This window comes from Lepisosteus oculatus, chromosome 27, assembly GCF_040954835.1.
Source record: "Lepisosteus oculatus isolate fLepOcu1 chromosome 27, fLepOcu1.hap2, whole genome shotgun sequence".
NCBI lineage: Eukaryota > Metazoa > Chordata > Actinopteri > Semionotiformes > Lepisosteidae > Lepisosteus > Lepisosteus oculatus.
In genome coordinates, this window is record NC_090722.1 from 5922098 (window position 1) to 5944611 (window position 22514).

Below are 22514 nucleotides of genomic sequence, written 5' to 3' on the forward strand. Positions count from 1 at the left end.
CTGGGTTATATTTTCTGCTTAAATGAGTGTTAAGCTGCCTTGATGAAAATCTGAGCCCTAACCCTAACTGCTCAAACCCTTAGCTTGGGTTAGGGTTAGTGTTATTAGAAAACATAGAGGATGTTTGATGGCATGGCTGTGTTTTAGGGCAGAAGTGAAATTTAGGAAAGGTGTTATTTTATTGTTCTGTGCACATTTTTTTTTCTTGCATATATGGCTCTATATACTGCATTGCCCTAAATGGGGATGTTGTCTTAATCCCCGAAAAGCACAAGATTGAAAGAAAGTGTTTAAATGTCTCAATCTGTTGCATTTGGCATTGAATGCAATGGCATTTAAACAGGTGTAGCTACAATTTATTGGGTTTTCCAGACTCTTAAGCTATTTAACACTGATACCATGCTCATGGAGAGCACCATTCCACACAGAATTTGCAATAACAGAATACTTGTCAAAAAATGAAATTGTACCATAGTTGATACATTTTGTTTGTTGTGGCAAGGCTACTAAGGCCTTTCAGACTAATCTTTTGATGCCCTGGGTTATATTTTCTGCTTAAATGAGTGTTAAGCTGCATTGATGAAAATCTGAGCCCTAACCCTAACTGCTCAAACCCTTAGCTTGGGTTAGGGTTAGTGTTATTAGAAAACATAGAGGATGTTTGATGGCATGGCTGTGTTTTAGGGCAGAAGTGAAATTTAGGAAAGGTGTTATTTTATTGTTCTGTGCACATTTTTTTTTCTTGCATATATGGCTCTATACACTGCATTGCCCTTAAATGGGGATTTTGTCTAAATCCCCGAAAAGCACAAGATTGAAAGAAAGTGTTTAAATGTCTCAATCTGTTGCATTTGGCATTGAATGCACTGGCATTGTAAAAGGTGTAGCTATAATTTATTGGGTTTTCCAAACTCTTAACCTATTTCACATTGATACCATGCTCATGGACAGCACCATTCCACACAAAATTTGCAATAACAGAATACTTGTCAAAAAATGAAATTGTACTACAGTTGATACATTTTGTTTGTTGTGGCAAGGCTGCTAGGGCCTTTCAGACTAATATTTTGATGCCCTGGGTTACATTTTCTACTTAAATAAGTGTTAGGTTGCATTGAAGAAAATCTGAGCCCTAACCCTAACTGCCGAAACCCTTAGCTAGGGTTAGGGTTAGTGTTATTAGAAAACATAGAGGATGTTTGATGGCATGGCTGTGTTTTAGGGCAGAAGTGAAATTTAGGAATGGTGTTATTTTATTGTTCTGTGCACATTTTTTTTTTCTTGCATACTGTATATGGCTCTATATACTGCATTGCCCTAAATGGGGATGTTGTCTAAATCCCCGAAAAGCACAAGATTGAAAGAAAGTGTTTAAATGTCTCAATCTGTTGCATTTGTCATTGAATGCAATGACATTTTAACAGGTGTAGCTATAATTTATTGGGTTTTCCAAACTCTTAACCCATTTCACACTGATACCATGCTCATGGAGAGCACCATTCCACACAAAATTTGCAATAACAGAATTCTTGTCCAAAAATGAAATTGTACCACAGTTGATACATTTTGTTTGTTGTGGCAAGGCTGCTAGGGCCTTTCAGACTCATATTTTGATGCGCTGGGTTATATTTTCTGCTTAAATGAGTGTTAAGCTGCATTGATGAAAATCTGAGCCCTAACCCTAACTGCCCAAACCCTTAGCTAGGGTTAGGGTTAGGTTTATTAGAAAACATAGAGGATGTTTGATGGCATGGCTGTGTTTTAAGACAGAAGTGAAATTTAGGAAAGGTGTTATTTTAATGTTCTGTGCACATTTTTTTTTCTTGCATATATGGCTCTATATACTGCATTGTCCTAAATGGGGATTTTGTCTAAATCTCCAAAATGCAAAAGATTGAAAGAAAGTGTTTAAATGTCTCAGTCTGTTGCATTTGGCTTTGAATGCATTGGCTTTTTAACAGGTGTAGCTAAAATTTATTGGGTTTTCCAGAATATTAGCCTATTTAACGCTGATACCATGCTCATGGAGAGCACCATTCTACCAAAATTTGCAATAACACAATACTTGTTAAAAAATGAAATTGTACCATAGTTGATACATTTTGTTTGTTGTGCCAAGGCTGCTAAGGCCTTTCAGACTAATATTGTTATGCCATGGGTTATATTTTCTGCTTAAATAAGTGTTAGGTTGCATTGATGAAAATCTGAGCCCTAACCCTAACTGCCCAAACCCTTAGCTAGGGTTAGGGTTAGTGTTATTAGAAAACATAGAGGATGTTTGATGGCATGGCTGTGTTTTAGGGCAGAAGTGAAATTTAGGAAAACTGTTATTTTATTGTTCTGTGCACATTTTTTTTCTTCCATATATGGCTCTATATACTCCATTGCCCTAAATGGGGATGTTGTCTAAATCCCCGAAAAGCACAAGATTGAAAGAAAGTGTTTAAATGTCTCAATCTGTTGCATTTGTCATTGAATGCAATGACATTTTAACAGGTGTAGCTATAATTTATTGGGTTTTCCAAACTCTTAACCCATTTCACACTGATACCATGCTCATGGAGAGCACCATTCCACACAAAATTTGCAATAACAGAATACTTGTCAAAAAATGAAATTGTACCACAGTTGATACATTTTGTTTGTTGTGGCAAGGCTGCTAAGGCCTTTCAGACTAATATTTTGATGCCCTGACTTATATTTTCTGCTTAAATGAGTGTTAGGCTGCATTGAAGAAAATCTGAGCCCTAACCCTAACTGCCGAAACCCTTAGCTAGGGTTAGGGCTAGGTTTATTAGAAAACAGAGAGGATGTTTGATGGCATGGCTATGTTTTAGGACAGATGTGAAATTTAGGAAAGGTGTTATTTTAATGTTCTGTGCACATTTTTTTTCTTGCATATATGGCTCTATACACTGCATTGCCCTAAATGGGGATTTTGTCTAAATCTCCAAAAAGCAAAATATTGAAAGAAAGTGTTTAAATGTCTCAATCTGTTGCATTTGGCATTGAATGCACTGGCATTGTAACAGGTGTAGCTATTATTTATTGGGTTTTCCAAACTCTTAACCTATTTCACATTGATACCATGCTCATGGAGAGCACCATTCCACACAAAATTTGCAATAACAGAATACTTGTCAAAAAAATGAAATTGTACCATAGTTGATACATTTTGTTTGTTGTGGCAAGGCTACTTAGGCCTTTCAGACTAATATTTTGATGCCCTGGGTTATATTTTCTGCTTAAATGAGTGTTAGGCTGCATTGAAGAAAATCTGAGCCCTAACCCTAACTGCCGAAACCCTTAGCTAGGGTTAGGGTTAGTGTTATTAGAAAACATAGAGGATGTTTGATGGCATGGCTGAGGTTTAGGACAGAAGTGAAATTTAGGAAAGGTGTTATTTTATTGTTCTGTGCACATTTTTTTTTCTTGCATATATGGCTCTATATACTGCATTGCCCTAAATGGGGATTTTGTCTAAATCTCCAAAAAGCAAAATATTGAAAGAAAGTGTTTAAATGTCTCAATCTGTTGCATTTGGCATTGAATGCACTGGCATTGTAACAGGTGTAGCTATTATTTATTGGGTTTTCCAAACTCTTAACCTATTTCACATTGATACCATGCTCATGGAGAGCACCATTCCACACAGAATTTGCAATAACAGAATACTTGTCAAAAAAATGAAATTGTACCATAGTTGATACATTTTGTTTGTTGTGGCAAGGCTACTTAGGCCTTTCAGACTAATATTTTGATGCCCTGGGTTATATTTTCTGCTTAAATGAGTGTTAAGCTGCCTTGATGAAAATCTGAGCCCTAACCCTAACTGCTCAAACCCTTAGCTTGGGTTAGGGTTAGTGTTATTAGAAAACATAGAGGATGTTTGATGGCATGGCTGTGTTTTAGGGCAGAAGTGAAATTTAGGAAAGGTGTTATTTTATTGTTCTGTGCACATTTTTTTTTCTTGCATATATGGCTCTATATACTGCATTGCCCTAAATGGGGATGTTGTCTTAATCCCCGAAAAGCACAAGATTGAAAGAAAGTGTTTAAATGTCTCAATCTGTTGCATTTGGCATTGAATGCAATGGCATTTAAACAGGTGTAGCTACAATTTATTGGGTTTTCCAGACTCTTAAGCTATTTAACACTGATACCATGCTCATGGAGAGCACCATTCCACACAGAATTTGCAATAACAGAATACTTGTCAAAAAATGAAATTGTACCATAGTTGATACATTTTGTTTGTTGTGGCAAGGCTACTAAGGCCTTTCAGACTAATCTTTTGATGCCCTGGGTTATATTTTCTGCTTAAATGAGTGTTAAGCTGCATTGATGAAAATCTGAGCCCTAACCCTAACTGCTCAAACCCTTAGCTTGGGTTAGGGTTAGTGTTATTAGAAAACATAGAGGATGTTTGATGGCATGGCTGTGTTTTAGGGCAGAAGTGAAATTTAGGAAAGGTGTTATTTTATTGTTCTGTGCACATTTTTTTTTCTTGCATATATGGCTCTATACACTGCATTGCCCTTAAATGGGGATTTTGTCTAAATCCCCGAAAAGCACAAGATTGAAAGAAAGTGTTTAAATGTCTCAATCTGTTGCATTTGGCATTGAATGCACTGGCATTGTAAAAGGTGTAGCTATAATTTATTGGGTTTTCCAAACTCTTAACCTATTTCACATTGATACCATGCTCATGGACAGCACCATTCCACACAAAATTTGCAATAACAGAATACTTGTCAAAAAATGAAATTGTACTACAGTTGATACATTTTGTTTGTTGTGGCAAGGCTGCTAGGGCCTTTCAGACTAATATTTTGATGCCCTGGGTTACATTTTCTACTTAAATAAGTGTTAGGTTGCATTGAAGAAAATCTGAGCCCTAACCCTAACTGCCGAAACCCTTAGCTAGGGTTAGGGTTAGTGTTATTAGAAAACATAGAGGATGTTTGATGGCATGGCTGTGTTTTAGGGCAGAAGTGAAATTTAGGAATGGTGTTATTTTATTGTTCTGTGCACATTTTTTTTTTCTTGCATACTGTATATGGCTCTATATACTGCATTGCCCTAAATGGGGATGTTGTCTAAATCCCCGAAAAGCACAAGATTGAAAGAAAGTGTTTAAATGTCTCAATCTGTTGCATTTGTCATTGAATGCAATGACATTTTAACAGGTGTAGCTATAATTTATTGGGTTTTCCAAACTCTTAACCCATTTCACACTGATACCATGCTCATGGAGAGCACCATTCCACACAAAATTTGCAATAACAGAATTCTTGTCCAAAAATGAAATTGTACCACAGTTGATACATTTTGTTTGTTGTGGCAAGGCTGCTAGGGCCTTTCAGACTCATATTTTGATGCGCTGGGTTATATTTTCTGCTTAAATGAGTGTTAAGCTGCATTGATGAAAATCTGAGCCCTAACCCTAACTGCCCAAACCCTTAGCTAGGGTTAGGGTTAGGTTTATTAGAAAACATAGAGGATGTTTGATGGCATGGCTGTGTTTTAAGACAGAAGTGAAATTTAGGAAAGGTGTTATTTTAATGTTCTGTGCACATTTTTTTTTCTTGCATATATGGCTCTATATACTGCATTGTCCTAAATGGGGATTTTGTCTAAATCTCCAAAATGCAAAAGATTGAAAGAAAGTGTTTAAATGTCTCAGTCTGTTGCATTTGGCTTTGAATGCATTGGCTTTTTAACAGGTGTAGCTAAAATTTATTGGGTTTTCCAGAATATTAGCCTATTTAACGCTGATACCATGCTCATGGAGAGCACCATTCTACCAAAATTTGCAATAACACAATACTTGTTAAAAAATGAAATTGTACCATAGTTGATACATTTTGTTTGTTGTGCCAAGGCTGCTAAGGCCTTTCAGACTAATATTGTTATGCCATGGGTTATATTTTCTGCTTAAATAAGTGTTAGGTTGCATTGATGAAAATCTGAGCCCTAACCCTAACTGCCCAAACCCTTAGCTAGGGTTAGGGTTAGTGTTATTAGAAAACATAGAGGATGTTTGATGGCATGGCTGTGTTTTAGGGCAGAAGTGAAATTTAGGAAAACTGTTATTTTATTGTTCTGTGCACATTTTTTTTCTTCCATATATGGCTCTATATACTCCATTGCCCTAAATGGGGATGTTGTCTAAATCCCCGAAAAGCACAAGATTGAAAGAAAGTGTTTAAATGTCTCAATCTGTTGCATTTGTCATTGAATGCAATGACATTTTAACAGGTGTAGCTATAATTTATTGGGTTTTCCAAACTCTTAACCCATTTCACACTGATACCATGCTCATGGAGAGCACCATTCCACACAAAATTTGCAATAACAGAATACTTGTCAAAAAATGAAATTGTACCACAGTTGATACATTTTGTTTGTTGTGGCAAGGCTGCTAGGGCCTTTCAGACTCATATTTTGATGCGCTGGGTTATATTTTCTGCTTAAATGAGTGTTAAGCTGCATTGATGAAAATCTGAGCCCTAACCCTAACTGCCCAAACCCTTAGCTAGGGTTAGGGTTAGTGTTATTAGAAAACATAGAGGATGTTTGATGGCATGGCTGTGTTTTAGGGCAGAAGTGAAATTTAGGAAAGGTGTTATTTTAGTGTTCTGTGCACATTTTTTTTTCTTGCATATATGGCTCTATATACTGCATTGCCCTAAATGGGGATTTTGTCTAAATCTCCAAAAAGCAAAATATTGAAAGAAAGTGTTTAAATGTCTCAATCTGTTGCATTTGGCATTGAATGCACTGGCATTGTAACAGGTGTAGCTATTATTTATTGGGTTTTCCAAACTCTTAACCTATTTCACATTGATACCATGCTCATGGAGAGCACCATTCCACACAAAATTTGCAGTAACAGAATACTTGTCAAAAAATGAAATTGTACCACAGTTGATACATTTTGTTTGTTGTGGCAAGGCTGCTAAGGCCTTTCAGACTAATATTTTGATGCCCTGACTTATATTTTCTGCTTAAATGAGTGTTAGGCTGCATTGAAGAACATCTGAGCCCTAACCCTAACTGCCCAAACCCTTAGCTAGGGCTAGGGTTAGTGTTATTAGAAAACATAGAGGATGTTTGATGGCATGGCTGTGTTTTAGGGCAGAAGTGAAATTTATGAAAGGTGTTATTTTATTGTTCTGTGCACATTTTTTTTCTTGCATATATGGCTCTATATACTGCATTGCCCTAAATGGGGATGTTGTCTTAATCCCCGAAAAGCAAAATATTGAAAGAAAGTGTTTAAATGTCTCAATCTGTTGCATTTGGCATTGAATGCAATGGCATTTAAACAGGTGTAGCTACAATTTATTGGGTTTTCCAGACTTTTAAGCTATTTAACACTGATACCATGCTCATGGAGAGCACCATTCCACACAGAATTTGCAATAACAGAATACTTGTCAAAAAAATGAAATTGTACCATAGTTGATACATTTTGTTTGTTGTGGCAAGGCTACTTAGGCCTTTCAGACTAATATTTTGATGCCCTGGGTTATATTTTCTGCTTAAATGAGTGTTAAGCTGCCTTGATGAAAATCTGAGCCCTAACCCTAACTGCTCAAACCCTTAGCTTGGGTTAGGGTTAGTGTTATTAGAAAACATAGAGGATGTTTGATGGCATGGCTGAGGTTTAGGACAGAAGTGAAATGTAGGAAAAGTGTTATTTTAATGTTCTGTGCACATTTTTTTTTCTTGCATATATGGCTCTATACACTGCATTGCCCTAAATGGGGATGTTGTCTAAATCCCCGAAAAGCACAAGATTGAAAGAAAGTGTTTAAATGTCTCAATCTGTTGCATTTGGCATTGAATGCAATGGCATTTAAACAGGTGTAGCTACAATTTATTGGGTTTTCCAGACTCTTAAGCTATTTAACACTGATACCATGCTCATGGAGAGCACCATTCCACACAGAATTTGCAATAACAGAATACTTGTCAAAAAAATGAAATTGTACCATAGTTGATACATTTTGTTTGTTGTGGCAAGGCTACTAAGGCCTTTCAGACTAATCTTTTGATGCCCTGGGTTATATTTTCTGCTTAAATGAGTGTTAAGCTGCATTGATGAAAATCTGAGCCCTAACCCTAACTGCTCAAACCCTTAGCTTGGGTTAGGGTTAATGTTATTAGAAAACATAGAGGATGTTTGATAGCATGGCTGTGTTTTAGGGCAGAAGTGAAATTTAGGAAAGGTGTTATTTTATTGTTCTGTGCACATTTTTTTTTCTTGCATAGATGGCTCTATACACTGCATTGCCCTAAATGGGGATTTTGTCTAAATCCCCGAAAAGCACAAGATTGAAAGAAAGTGTTTAAATGTCTCAATCTGTTGCATTTGGCATTGAATGCACTGGCATTGTAAAAGGTGTAGCTATAATTTATTGGGTTTTCCAAACTCTTAACCTATTTCACATTGATACCATGCTCATGGAGAGCACCATTCCACACAAAATTTGCAATAACAGAATACTTGTCAAAAAATGAAATTGTACCACAGTTGATACATTTTGTTTGTTGTGGCAAGGCTGCTAAGGCCTTTCAGACTAATATTTTGATGCCCTGGGTTACATTTTCTACTTAAATAAGTGTTAGGTTGCATTGAAGAAAATCTGAGCCCTAACCCTAACTGCCGAAACCCTTAGCTAGGGTTAGGGTTAGTGTTATTAGAAAACATAGAGGATGTTTGATAGCATGGCTGTGTTTTAGGGCAGAAGTGAAATTTAGGAATGGTGTTATTTTATTGTTCTGTGCACATTTTTTTTTTCTTGCATATATGGCTCTATATACTGCTTTGCCCTAAATGGGGATTTTGTCTAAATCTCAAAAAAGCAAAATATTGAAAGAAAGTGTTTAAATGTCTCAGTCTGTTGCATTTGGCTTTGAATGCACTGGCTTTTTAACAGGTGTAGCTAAAATTTATTGGGTTTTCCAGAATATTAGCCTATTTAACGCTGATACCATGCTCATGGAGAGCACCATTCTACCAAAATTTGCAATAACACAATACTTGTTAAAAAATGAAATTGTACCATAGTTGATACATTTTGTTTGTTGTGGCAAGGCTGCTAAGGCCTTTCAGACTAATATTTTGATGCCCTGGGTTATATTTTCTGCTTAAATGAGTGTTAGGCTGCATTGAAGAAAATCTGAGCCCTAACCCTAACTGCCCAAACCCTAAGCTAGGGTTAGGGTTAGTGTTATTAGAAAACATAGAGGATGTTTGATGGCATGGCTGAAGTTTAGGGCAGAAGTGAAATTTAAGAAAGGTGTTATTTTATTGTTCTGTGCACATTTTTTTTTCTTGCATATATGGCTCTATACACTGCATTGCCCTAAATGGGGATGTTGTCTTAATCCCCGAAAAGCACAAGATTGAAGAAAGTGTTTAAATGTCTCAATCTGTTGCATTTGGCATTGAATGCAATGGCATTTAAACAGGTGTAGCTACAATTTATTGGGTTTTCCAGACTTTTAAGCTATTTAACACTGATACCATGCTCATGGAGAGCACCATTCCACACAGAATTTGCAATAACAGAATACTTGTCAAAAAATGAAATTGTACCACAGTTGATACATTTTGTTTGTTGTGGCAAGGCTACTAAGGCCTTTCAGACTAATATTTTGATGCCCTGGGTTATATTTTCTGCTTAAATGAGTGTTAAGCTGCATTGATGAAAATCTGAGCCCTAACCCTAACTGCCCAAACCCTTAGCTAGGGTTAGGGTTAGTGTTATTAGAAAACATAGAGGATGTTTGATGGCATGGCTGTGTTTTAGGGCAGAAGTGAAATTTAGGAAAGGTGTTATTTTATTGTTCTGTGCACATTTTTTTTTCTTGCATATATGGCTCTATATACTCCATTGCCCTAAATGGGGATGTTGTCTAAATCCCCGAAAACCACAAGATTGAAAGAAAGTGTTTAAATGTCTCAATCTGTTGCATTTGGCATTGAATGCACTGGCATTGTAACAGGTGTAGCTATAATTTATTGGGGTTTCCAAACTCTTAATCCATTTCACACTGATACCATGCTCATGGAGAGCACCATTCCACACAGAATTTGCAATAACAGAATACTTGTCCAAAAATGAAATTGTACCACAGTTGATACATTTTGTTTGTTGTGGCAAGGCTGCTAGGGCCTTTCAAACTCATATTTTGATGCGCTGGGTTATATTTTCTGCTTAAATGAGTGTTAAGCTGCATTGATGAAAATCTGAGCCCTAACCCTAACTGCCCAAACCCTTAGCTAGGGTTAGGGCTAGGTTTATTAGAAAACAGAGAGGATGTTTGATGGCATGGCTATGTTTTAGGACAGATGTGAAATTTAGGAAAGGTGTTATTTTAATGTTCTGTGCACATTTTTTTTTCTTCCATATATGGCTCTATATACTGCATTGCCCTAAATGGGGATGTTGTCTAAATCTCCAAAAAGCAAAATATTGAAAGAAAGTGTTTAAATGTCTCAATCTGTTGCATTTGGCATTGAATGCAATGACAATTTAACAGGTGTTACTATAATTTATTGGGTTTTCCAAACTATTAACCCATTTCACACTGATACCATGCTCATGGAGAGCACCATTCCACACAGAATTTGCAATAACAGAATACTTGTCAAAAAATGAAATTGTACCACAGTTGATACATTTTGTTTGTTGTGGCAAGGCTGCTAAGGCCTTTCAGACTAATATTTTGATGCCCTGGGTTATATTTTCTGCTTAAATGAGTGTTAGGCTGCATTGAAGAAAATCTGAGCCCTAACCCTAACTGCCGAAACCCTTAGCTAGGGTTAGGGTTAGTGTTATTAGAAAACATAGAGGATGTTTGATGGCATGGCTGTGTTTTAGGGCAGAAGTGAAATTTAGGAAAGGTGTTATTTTATTGTTCTGTGCACATTTTTTTTTCTTGCATATATGGCTCTATATACTGCATTGCCCTAAATGGGGATTTTGTCTAAATCTCCAAAAAGCAAAATATTGAAAGAAAGTGTTTAAATATCTCATTCTGTTGCATTTGGCATTGAATGCACTGGCATTGTAACAGGTGTAGCTATAATTTATTGGGTTTTCCAAACTCTTAACCAATTTCACACTGATACCATGCTCATGGAGAGCACCATTCCACACAAAATTTGCAATAACAGAATACTTGTCAAAAAATGAAATTGTACCACAGTTGATACATTTTGTTTGTTGTGGCAAGGCTGCTAGGGCCTTTCAGACTAATATTTTGATGCGCTGGGTTATATTTTCTGCTTAAATGAGTGTTAAGCTGCATTGATGAAAATCTGAGCCCTAACCCTAACTGCCCAAACCCTTAGCTAGGGTTAGGGTTAGGTTTATTAGAAAACATAGAGGATGTTTGATGGCATGGCTGTGTTTTAGGACAGAAGTGAAATTTAGGAAAGGTGTTATTTTAATGTTCTGTGCACATTTTTTTTTCTTGCATATATGGCTCTATATACTGCTTTGCCCTAAATGGGGATTTTGTCTAAATCTCAAAAAAGCAAAATATTGAAAGAAAGTGTTTAAATGTCTCAGTCTGTTGCATTTGGCTTTGAATGCACTGGCTTTTTAACAGGTGTAGCTAAAATTTATTGGGTTTTCCAAACTCTTAACCTATTTCACACTGATACCATGCTCATGGAGAGCACCATTCCACACAAAATTTGCAATAACAGAATACTTGTCAAAAAATGAAATTGTACCACAGTTGATACATTTTGTTTGTTGTGGCAAGGCTGCTAGGGCCTTTCAGACTAATATTTTGATGCGCTGGGTTATATTTTCTGCTTAAATGAGTGTTAAGCTGCATTGATGAAAATCTGAGCCCTAACCCTAACTGCCCAAACCCTTAGCTAGGGTTAGGGTTAGTGTTATTAGAAAACATAGAGGATGTTTGATGGCATGGCTGTGTTTTAGGGCAGAAGTGAAATTTTGGAAAGGTGTTATTTTATTGTTCTGTGCACATTTTTTTTTCTTGCATATATGGCTCTATATACTGCATTGCCCTAAATGGGGATTTTGTCTAAATCCCCGAAAAGCACAAGATTGAAAGAAAGTGTTTAAATGTCTCAATCTGTTGCATTTGGCATTGAATGCAATGACATTTTAACAGGTGTAGCTATAATTTATTGGGTTTTCCAAACTCTTAACCCATTTCACACTGATACCATGCTCATGGAGAGCACCATTCCACACAAAATTTGCAATAACAGAATTCTTGTCCAAAAATGAAATTGTACCATAGTTGATACATTTTGTTTGTTGTGGCAAGGCTGCTAAGGCCTTTCAGAGTAATATTTTGATGCCCTGGGTTACATTTTCTACTTAAATGAGTGTTAGGTTGCATTGAAGAAAATCTGAGCCCTAACCCTAACTGCTGAAACCCTTAGCTAGGGTTAGGGTTAGGTTTATTAGAAAACATAGAGGATGTTTTTGATGGCATGGCTGTGTTTTAGGGCAGAAGTGAAATTTAGGAAAGGTGTTATTTTATTGTTCTGTGCACATTTTTTTTTCTTGCATATATGGCTCTATATACTGCATTGCCCTAAATGGGGATTTTGTCTAAATCTCCAAAAAGCAAAATATTGAAAGAAAGTGTTTAAATATCTCAATCTGTTGCATTTGGCATTGAATGCACTGGCATTGTAACAGGTGTAGCTATAATTTATTGGGTTTTCCAAACTCTTAACCAATTTCACACTGATACCATGCTCATGGAGAGCACCATTCCACACAAAATTTGCAATAACAGAATACTTGTCAAAAAATGAAATTGTACCACAGTTGATACATTTTGTTTGTTGTGGCAAGGCTGCTAGGGCCTTTCAGACTAATATTTTGATGCGCTGGGTTATATTTTCTGCTTAAATGAGTGTTAAGCTGCATTGATGAAAATCTGAGCCCTAACCCTAACTGCCCAAACCCTTAGCTAGGGTTAGGGTTAGTGTTATTAGAAAACATAGAGGATGTTTGATGGCATGGCTGTGTTTTAGGGCAGAAGTGAAATTTAGGAAAGGTGTTATTTTATTGTTCTGTGCACATTTTTTTTTCTTGCATATATGGCTCTATATACTGCATTGCCCTAAATGGGGATTTTGTCTAAATCCCCGAAAAGCACAAGATTGAAAGAAAGTGTTTAAATGTCTCAATCTGTTGCATTTGGCATTGAATGCAATGACATTTTAACAGGTGTAGCTATAATTTATTGGGTTTTCCAAACTCTTAACCCATTTCACACTGATACCATGCTCATGGAGAGCACCATTCCACACAAAATTTGCAATAACAGAATTCTTGTCCAAAAATGAAATTGTACCATAGTTGATACATTTTGTTTGTTGTGGCAAGGCTGCTAAGGCCTTTCAGAGTAATATTTTGATGCCCTGGGTTACATTTTCTACTTAAATGAGTGTTAGGTTGCATTGAAGAAAATCTGAGCCCTAACCCTAACTGCTGAAACCCTTAGCTAGGGTTAGGGTTAGGTTTATTAGAAAACATAGAGGATGTTTTTGATGGCATGGCTGTGTTTTAGGGCAGAAGTGAAATTTAGGAAAGGTGTTATTTTATTGTTCTGTGCACATTTTTTTTTCTTGCATATATGGCTCTATATACTGCATTGCCCTAATTGGGGATTTTGTCTTAATCCCCGAAAAGCACAAGATTGAAAGAAAGTGTTTAAATGTCTCAATCTGTTGCATTTGGCATTGAATGCAATGGCATTTAAACAGGTGTAGCTACAATTTATTGGGTTTTCCAAACTCTTAACCTTTTTCACATTGATACCATGCTCATGGAGAGCACCATTCCACACAAAATTTGCAATAACAGAATACTTGTCAAAAAATGAAATTGTACCACAGTTGATACATTTTGTTTGTTGTGGCAAGGCTGCTAAGGCCTTTCAGACTAATATTTTGATGCCCTGGGTTATATTTTCTGCTTAAATGAGTGTTAGGCTGCATTGAAGAAAATCTGAGCCCTAACCCTAACTGCCCAAACCCTTAGCTAGGGTTAGTGTTAGGTTTTTTAGAAAACATAGAAGATGTTTTTGATGGCATGGCTGTGTTTTAGGGCAGAAGTGAAATTTAGGAAAGGTGTTATTTTATTGTTCTGTGCACATTTTTTTTTCTTGCATATATGGCTCTATATACACTATTGCCCTAAATGGGGATGTTGTCTAAATCCCCGAAAAGCAAAATATTGAAAGAAAGTGTTTAAATGTCTCAATCTGTTGCATTTGGCATTGAATGCAATGGCATTTAAACAGGTGTAGCTACAATTTATTGGGTTTTCCAGACTTTTAAGCTATTTAACACTGATACCATGCTCATGGAGAGCACCATTTCACACAAAATTTCCAATAACAGAATACTTGTCAAAAAATGAAATTGTACCACAGTTGATACATTTTGTTTGGTGTGGTAAGGCTGCTAAGTCTTTCCTGACTAATACTTTGATGCCCTTATATATTTTCCGCTTGAATAAGTTTTACTGTATATGTGTATGAGTGTGTATATGTGTGTGTGTGTGTTTATATGTTTGAGTGTTTGTAGATGTGTGTGTAGAGGTTTGAGTATATATAGATGTGTATGAGTGTGTGTATATGTGTAAGTGTATGCATATGTGTATATGTGTGTGCAGATGTGTTTGTGAGTGTGTGTAGATATGTTTATATGTGTGTATAGATATGTGTGAGTGTGTGTAGATGTATGTGTGAGTGTGTGTAGATGTGTATGAGTTTGTGTATATATGTATGAGTGTGTATAGATGTGTGTGTGTGTGTTTATGTGCATGAGTGTGTGTAGATGCGTGTGCGTGTTAATATGCGTGTGTGCGTGTCTCTTCCGCTGGCCAGATGTTCCAGTAAGAGGGGGGATCTTGAGTCACACAGTGACACAGAGAACGGTAAACACAGGGAAAGAGGAAGTGCTGGAGGAGACCAAACGTTACACCAGCCTCAGCCCCTCTCTCCTCCTGCCATCTGTCCTCTGACTTCCTCCGTGCTGGAGGAACTGTCCGAGACCACCTGGCCGCTCCAGAGCCCGCCGCCTGTCCCCAAAGAGCAGGGCCCTGCTGAACGCCTCTCCTGGCCTGTCTGTGCACTTCTTCTGTCCCAGTCTGTCTGAGGCAGAGGTAGGCAGTGTGTCTGTACTGACCCCCTCTTCTCTCGGAGATTGAATATTAACCACCCCCCCTCCCCCCCACCACTGGTTTTCTGTTTCACTGGTAACTCCTCTCTCTCTCTGGGCTCAGTGCAGTGTGTATATTAACCCCTCTCTCTCTCTGTGCTCAGTGCAGTGTGTATATTAACCCCTCTCTCTCTGGGCTCAGTGCAGTGTGTATATTAACCCCTCTCTCTCTCTGGGCTCAGTGCAGTGTGTATATTAACCCCTCTCTCTCTGGGCTCAGTGCAGTGTGTATATTAACCCCTCTCTCTCTCTGGGCTCAGTGCAGTGTGTATATTAACCCCTCTCTCTCTGGGCTCAGTGCAGTGTGTATATTAACCCCTCTCTCTCTGGGCTCAGTGCAGTGTGTATATTAACCCCTCTCTCTCTGGGCTCAGTGCAGTGTGTATATTAACCCCTCTCTCTCTGGGCTCAGTGCAGTGTGTATATTAACCCCTCTCTCTGGGCTCAGTGCAGTGTGTATATTAACCCCTCTCTCTCTGTGCTCAGTGCAGTGTGTATATTAACCCCTCTCTCTCTGGGCTCAGTGCAGTGTGTATATTAACCCCTCTCTCTCTGGGCTCAGTGCAGTGTGTATATTAACCCCTCTCTCTCTCTGTGCTCAGTGCAGTGTGTATATTAACCCCTCTCTCTGGGCTCAGTGCAGTGTGTATATTAACCCCTCTCTCTCTGGGCTCAGTGCAGTGTGTATATTAACCCCTCTCTCTCTGGGCTCAGTGCAGTGTGTATATTAACCCCTCTCTCTCTCTGGGCTCAGTGCAGTGTGTATATTAACCCCTCTCTCTCTGGGCTCAGTGCAGTGTGTATATTAACCCCTCTCTCTCTCTGGGCTCAGTGCAGTGTGTATATTAACCCCTCTCTCTCTGGGCTCAGTGCAGTGTGTATATTAACCCCTCTCTCTCTCTGGGCTCAGTGCAGTGTGTATATTAACCCCTCTCTCTCTGGGCTCAGTGCAGTGTGTATATTAACCCCTCTCTCTCTCTGGGCTCAGTGCAGTGTGTATATTAACCCCTCTCTCTCTGGGCTCAGTGCAGTGTGTATATTAACCCTTCTCTCTCTCTGGGCTCAGTGCAGTGTGTATATTAACCCCTCTCTCTCTGGGCTCAGTGCAGTGTGTATATTAACCCCTCTCTCTCTGGGCTCAGTGCAGTGTGTATATTAACCCCTCTCTCTCTCTGGGCTCAGTGCAGTGTGTATATTAACCCCTCTCTCTCTGGGCTCAGTGCAGTGTGTATATTAACCCCTCTCTCTCTCTGGGCTCAGTGCAGTGTGTATATTAACCCCTCTCTCTCTGGGCTCAGTGCAGTGTGTATATTAACCCCTCTCTCTCTCTCTCTTAGTGCTGGAGTCCCAGTCCAACACCAGTCCACAGGAGCTGTGGGTAATTGTGTCCTGGGCGGCTGGGGTGTCCCTACTGGTGGGCGTCTCTCTGTTGACCATCTTCATTGCCAGGTAACCTCTCTGCACCGGCCTGCCTGCTGTAGCTTTCCCTGGCCAGCAGGGGTCACTGTTTCCCCCTCCTGGGTGACAGGGGTGAGCTCTGGCTCTTTTCCTCACCTTCCCCCCTCTCCCCCCCTCTCCCTGCGCTCCAGGTATCGCGTCCAGCTGAAGTCCAAGCTCCTGAAAATGGGACGTCACGCTCACAACCCGCCCTGCCAGGTTCCCCCCACCCCTAAGGACCCCCCCAGCTCCCAGTCCAGGTCGGCGCTGCAGGCCGGAAAGGAAGGGGTGCCCTTGGTGCCGCACCCTGCTTCTGGGCCTCCGCAGGAGGAGGTGCCCCCTCACGAGCCAGGCGAGCAAAGGAGGGGCTATTACCTCATGAACATGGGCTACTTCTTGGTGCGGCAGTGACGTCGCCCAGGGGTGGGGTGAGGAGTGTGGACAGACACCCCGAAACTGCCTCAGGGCTCATTCTGTGTAAAAAGCATTCCGTCCGACTGCAACCTTGTGCAAAGGGCCTTGTATCTGTATCTCCTACTACTGTATAAAATGTGCTGTGACATGGTGCCCAGTGTCTGGCCAGTCTCACCATAGAGACGCCTCTGTTCTACAGTGGGTACTGCACTGTAAGCACAGAGACCGGCAGGGCATCACCGGACAACAGAGGGAAGAGTTTCCGGGAATACCTGGGCCACGAATGTAGTCTTGGGGAGAGGATGCTGCAGCCAAACCTCAATTTTGATATTCCATATCCTGCCGGATACACAAGGACTGGATACCCCAGACACCCCAAAATCCCAGACAGGATGGACTCTGGGACACCCAGGAAAGTGGGAGGCACTTTATTCCACATGGAGTTATGTGTGTGTGTGCTTATGTGTGTCTGTGTTGTGTGTGGGAGCTCCTGTGTTGTGTCTGTGCTCCTATGTACCTGTGTGTGCGCGCTTGTATACTGAACCCTCTCTCTGGGCTCAGTGTGTGCAGTGTGTGAGTGTGTGTGTGTCTGTGACATGTGTGTACAGTAAGGTTCCTGTGTTGCGTGTGTGTTTCTGTGTTCCTGCGTTGTGTGTCTGCGAATAAAGAAGAGAAAGAGACTAGAGGAGACTACCTGAGCTGTTGTACAGGCCGGCTCACGAGATCCTTCAAGAAAACGTCCGAGAGGCTCTGGGATCACCAGGCTTATGGGAAAACAATCCCAATGGAGCTTGTATACTTCCCATGTCCTTAATACCCTGAAGAATCACTGGAATTGTTGGCACACTGGGGAACCGTGAAGCAGAAAACTGGGTGCTCTAGGGCGAGGGGGTCCTGCTGAGAGAGATCCTGCTGCTTTCACTGTGCAGATGTCTTTTCTGCTACCGATCTCACTGTATAGATCCCTCATTGGGGAGGCAATATTTTTTTATCTGGTTTCTGAGTTGTTTTTGATTGAAGAGCTGATTCTTGTCTCCCACTTTATTTTTCTGATGGTTGTAAAATAAAATCGGAACTTGTTAGTGATTTTCTTTGCTGTCGTCCTGCGTGATTCTGTCTTTGCCCCTCTCTGGGGGGGCAGTTCTGTACAGGAAGCCTGGCCTGTTAGTTTTTGTTACCCTGGCAGTTGGTGAACTCCAGCCCTACCCTACCAACCCTACCACTGAGATCTGCCCCGGAATCTGTAGTGACCAGTACAGACCTCACAGTAGTGACCCAGAACACCAGGGTCCACACCCCACTCTTACTGACAGTGTCCTGGGGTCTGTAGTGACCAGTAGTCAGGACACCAGGGTCCACACCCCACTCTTACTGACAGTGTCCTGGGGTCTGTAGTGACCAGTAGTCAGGACACCAGGGTCCACACCCCACTCTTACTGACAGTGTCCTGGGGTCTGTAGTGACCAGTAGTCAGGACACCAGGGTCCACACCCCACTCTTACTGACAGTGTCCTGGGGTCTGTAGTGACCAGTAGTCAGGACACCAGGGTCCACACCCCACTCTTACTGACAGTGTCCTGGGGTCTGTAGTGACCAGTAGTCAGGACACCAGGGTCAGCACCCCACTCTTACTGACAGTGTCCTGGGGTCTGTAGTGACCAGTAGTCAGGACACCAGGGTCAACACCCCACTCTTACTGACTGTCCTGGGGTCTGTAGTGACCAGTAGTCAGGACACCAGGGTCCACACCCCACTCTTACTGACAGTGTCCTGGGGTCTGTAGTGACCAGTAGTCAGGACACCAGGGTCCACACCCCACTCTTACTGACAGCATCCTGCGGTCTGTAGTGACCAGTAGCCCAGACCTCCTACAGAACAGTGTCCCTTGTCACCATAATGAGGCACTGCAGTGAAATTCTATTCTAGAGTGCCCCTTTATGGTGCACCAACACTCCCAGTCCAGTACTGACTGAGAGCTGGTGTGTGGGGAGAGTACTGGTGCATCATCCAAGTGATCTCATCTTATCTAAAGAAGTAACGCAGTTGACCATAAGATGAAGACAACCGCTAAGCAGTAGCGTTCAAAAAGACCACACTTTATGAAAGGAAGTAGAATTTCAGATATTCCCGCCTCTTCCTGTTTAGTTTCCGGACTGTTTTAAGTTACTTAGTCGCTGCGCTCAAAAATGGATCTACAAATTCTTAAGACTACAGGTAAGAGCGAGAACTATTTTCCTGCGACATCATCTTCATCGAGTAAAGCAGTATACTAGATTGTGTTCTGATGTTCTAAGCGATACCCGGCCGCTCATTGTACCTGTTGTTAACGATAATCACAATGATCGGGTCCGCTTGACCAAAAAAACAACAATTCTGGCTGATGCAACACCTGCGATCCTATTAAGAAAACGCGACTAACCGTAAAGTAACGTGAACAGAGGGTGCGAAAGTCTAGTTTATCGTTTAAGCATTTTTTTTTATAAACGTGAAAGTGAGAAATCTTTTTATTTTTTTATCCCAAGAACCAGCTTTCGTCTATGGAAGCCCGTTTCCGCCAGGGAGTAAAAAAAAAAACGCGCTAGGGTATCTCAGAATGACGACTTAGTATCTCAGGTTCGAGACCCGGGTTCGAGCCCAGTTTTCTAATATTAACTTATCCTTGTCAGGTTTGGGAATAAGAGAGATCAAACCCTGTTTCAGAGAAGGTGGCATTTCTTTTTTTTGTATAGCTTCTTCAAAAACACCAAATAAAAAATCAATTAATGAATCTTGAAAAAAATTATAAAATTCACTACATAAACAGTCATTCCCAGGGGCTTTATTGTCTTTTAACTTATCAATATTTACTTTTATTTCATTCTTAGTAAATTGTTGATCACACTGTATACGGAATTCCTCATCTATAAATCTAGCGTCTCTCCTTATGGAATGCAGGAAGGCATCCATATCTGACTTGTTCTGTCTTACTGAATGTAATGTTTTGTAAAAATCAGTAACATATAAAGCTATATTTTTTAGATGATCTGTAATACTGCCATGAATTTTTTACTTGTCAATCGTTTTATATTCTAAACTTCTTTTTTCTAAATTCTAAAAATATTTAGTATTTTTTCCCCTTCTTCCATCCACTTTCTTCTTGACCGTATAAAGGCACCTTTAGCTTTTTCTTCATAAATCTGATCTAATTGCAATTGCAAAAGATTCCATTTTTCTTTTTCTTCCTGACTGTAATCAGTGATCGGAGTTAATTCAATTATATCTTTAATAAGAGTATCTTCTTTATTTCTTTTCAACATAACTAGGATTGTGCTTTTTTTAATAGCTAACTCCCTAATTTTATACTTCATAAATTCCCAATAACTGCCGAAAGAGTTGTTCTGTAATGCCTTTCCATGCCAATTTTTAATGATTAATTTAGCATCCTTTACAAAGTGGTCTTCTTCCAAAAGAGTTTTGTTAAATTTCCAGTAACTGAATGTTTTGGTTTTTAAAGATCCAGATGTCTTAATCGACAAAAATCGACCTTTATGATCCGTCAAAACTGCAGGACTCATATAGACATCGGTAAATTCTCCAATTCTTTTTGGAAACGCAAACAAGTCCACTCCCCTCCTTCTGGTGGCGTGACGCGACGTGACGTAAAGCCGGCACCAGAAGGGGAAGTGTCGTCAGAGAAGGGTGTGGTGAAACAGAGTGAAGTTTGATTGAGCATATGCTGGAATTAGCGATGGATTTGAGCCGCGTCTTTAGCTTGACTTTTTGGGGTGAGTTTTCTCGGGGGGTCCGGGGTGAATGGGGGGGAGGGTTAGGGTTAAGGTTGCCCTCGGTTCTGTGTTTCGCCAAGCGATGTCCTCGGACCCCGCCATCTCTCCTTAACGTTTCAAGGTCGTGAGACCCTCACCCGGGTCAGGGGGATAACTTTTTTTTTACTTAAAAAAATACTTTTTTTTATGTCGTGCTTTGAGGGACTGCGGCACACGGGGTGTTAAGTATTGCGGGTTTCCTGGTGTCTGTTTAACGAGGCTGCGGGAGGCTCCGTGAACCGGTCTCATCCGGTGGTGAAGCGGCTATTCAGTTCAATTGAGGGTGCTTTATTAGCATGACCGATGGGTACAATCAGTGTTGCCAAAGCAAATGAAAGTAATTATATTTACATTAAAAAAACAAAAAATAGAAGTAAAATAAAATCTACAGACAAATTACAGACATTTACAACAAAGACATCTTATAAAATATTGACTTATACTGTAGGCGGCTGGAGCATTATTGGGAGACAGACTCACTGTTCCTCAGGCTGTGACAGGAGATCACATACTGGGCTGCCAGATCAACTGAGAACCCTCCTCCCTCTCCCAGTAGGATTGGGACCTGTTGTGATTCTGGCAGGTGTGGGAACTCTGGGATTAGATTTCTGAATTTCGGGAAGAATGTCTCTCTAATCCCAGAGTATCTGTCACAGTGCAGTAGGAAGTGCACCTCTGTCTCTGTTTCTCCCCGCTGGCAGTGGGAGCACAGCCTGTCCTCTCTGGGCAGCCAGGTCTGCCTGTGTCCAGTGTGTGTGTCCAGACTGTGGTCACTGAGCCTGTCCTCTCTGGGCAGCCAGGTCTGCCTGTGTCCAGTGTGTGTGTCCAGACTGTGGTCACTGAGCCTGTCCTCTCTGGGCAGCCAGGTCTGCCTGTGTCCAGTGTGTGTGTCCAGACTGTGGTCACTGAGCCTGTCCTCTCTGGGCAGCCAGGTCTGCCTGTGTCGCCCAGTTTCTATGGCCAGGCTGTGGTCACTGAGCCTGTACTTCGTCAGGGTCTGTTTCTGTTTGTTATTTTCTCGGGTGATGACGAGGACACCAATACTGCAGTGGTGTTGCTCTGTGTGCCTGGGTGGGGGGCGGCGGTGGAGTTTGCATTTAGTATCTTCTGCGCGTTTCTGTGAACAGGAAAACGAAATACGTCACCAATATCACACCTATTCAGAAGAGTTGCAGGTGTAGCCCTAAAAAGTGGACATGAGCACACTATTGTATCTTCTTACAAAGAGGCTTTAACGAGCTCGTCTTCATACTTCGTAGCTGTGTCCTTTTTTTAATAATCTGAAGAAGTAATCAGTTTCCTTTTTCAATTAATGTGCAATCAAGGGCTGTTTAAAGACTCAACCCTTGCTTTGAGACAGTTTTTAAAAAGCTTAGGACTAGCAACTTCCTGTATCCTGTAAGACCAGAAAAAATTGTAAAATGTGCAAAAGAACCAGGCTTTTTTGAAAGGGGCCCTGTGCACTAAGGTGACCCAGGTAGTTCATCACTCAACTGCAAGGCAGAATTGGGAGCTCCACCGTCTCCCACATGCAGACATTGGGGAGGAGATAGCTGAAGTATATCCAAGGTCTTTAAAATCAGTCATTGTCCATGTCTTTGTATTTACAGTGCTCT

At 40.4% G+C, this 22514-nt stretch overlaps 1 protein-coding gene across 4 annotated transcripts in view; it reads left to right on the plus strand.

Annotated features, from left to right (window-relative positions):
• il6r (interleukin 6 receptor) overlaps positions 1 to 18186 on the plus strand; it is a 58539-nt gene extending 40353 nt beyond the window's left edge. For all 4 annotated transcript variants that reach the window (XM_069185255.1, XM_069185258.1, XM_069185256.1 and 1 more), the window contains 2 exons: positions 16582 to 16693; positions 16834 to 18186. In XM_069185255.1, coding sequence (XP_069041356.1) covers positions 16582 to 16693; positions 16834 to 17092 — 371 coding nt within the window. In that variant the 3' untranslated portion in view covers positions 17093 to 18186. The remainder of the gene's footprint in view (positions 1 to 16581; positions 16694 to 16833) is intronic.
• The last annotated feature ends 4328 nt before the right edge of the window (positions 18187 to 22514 follow it).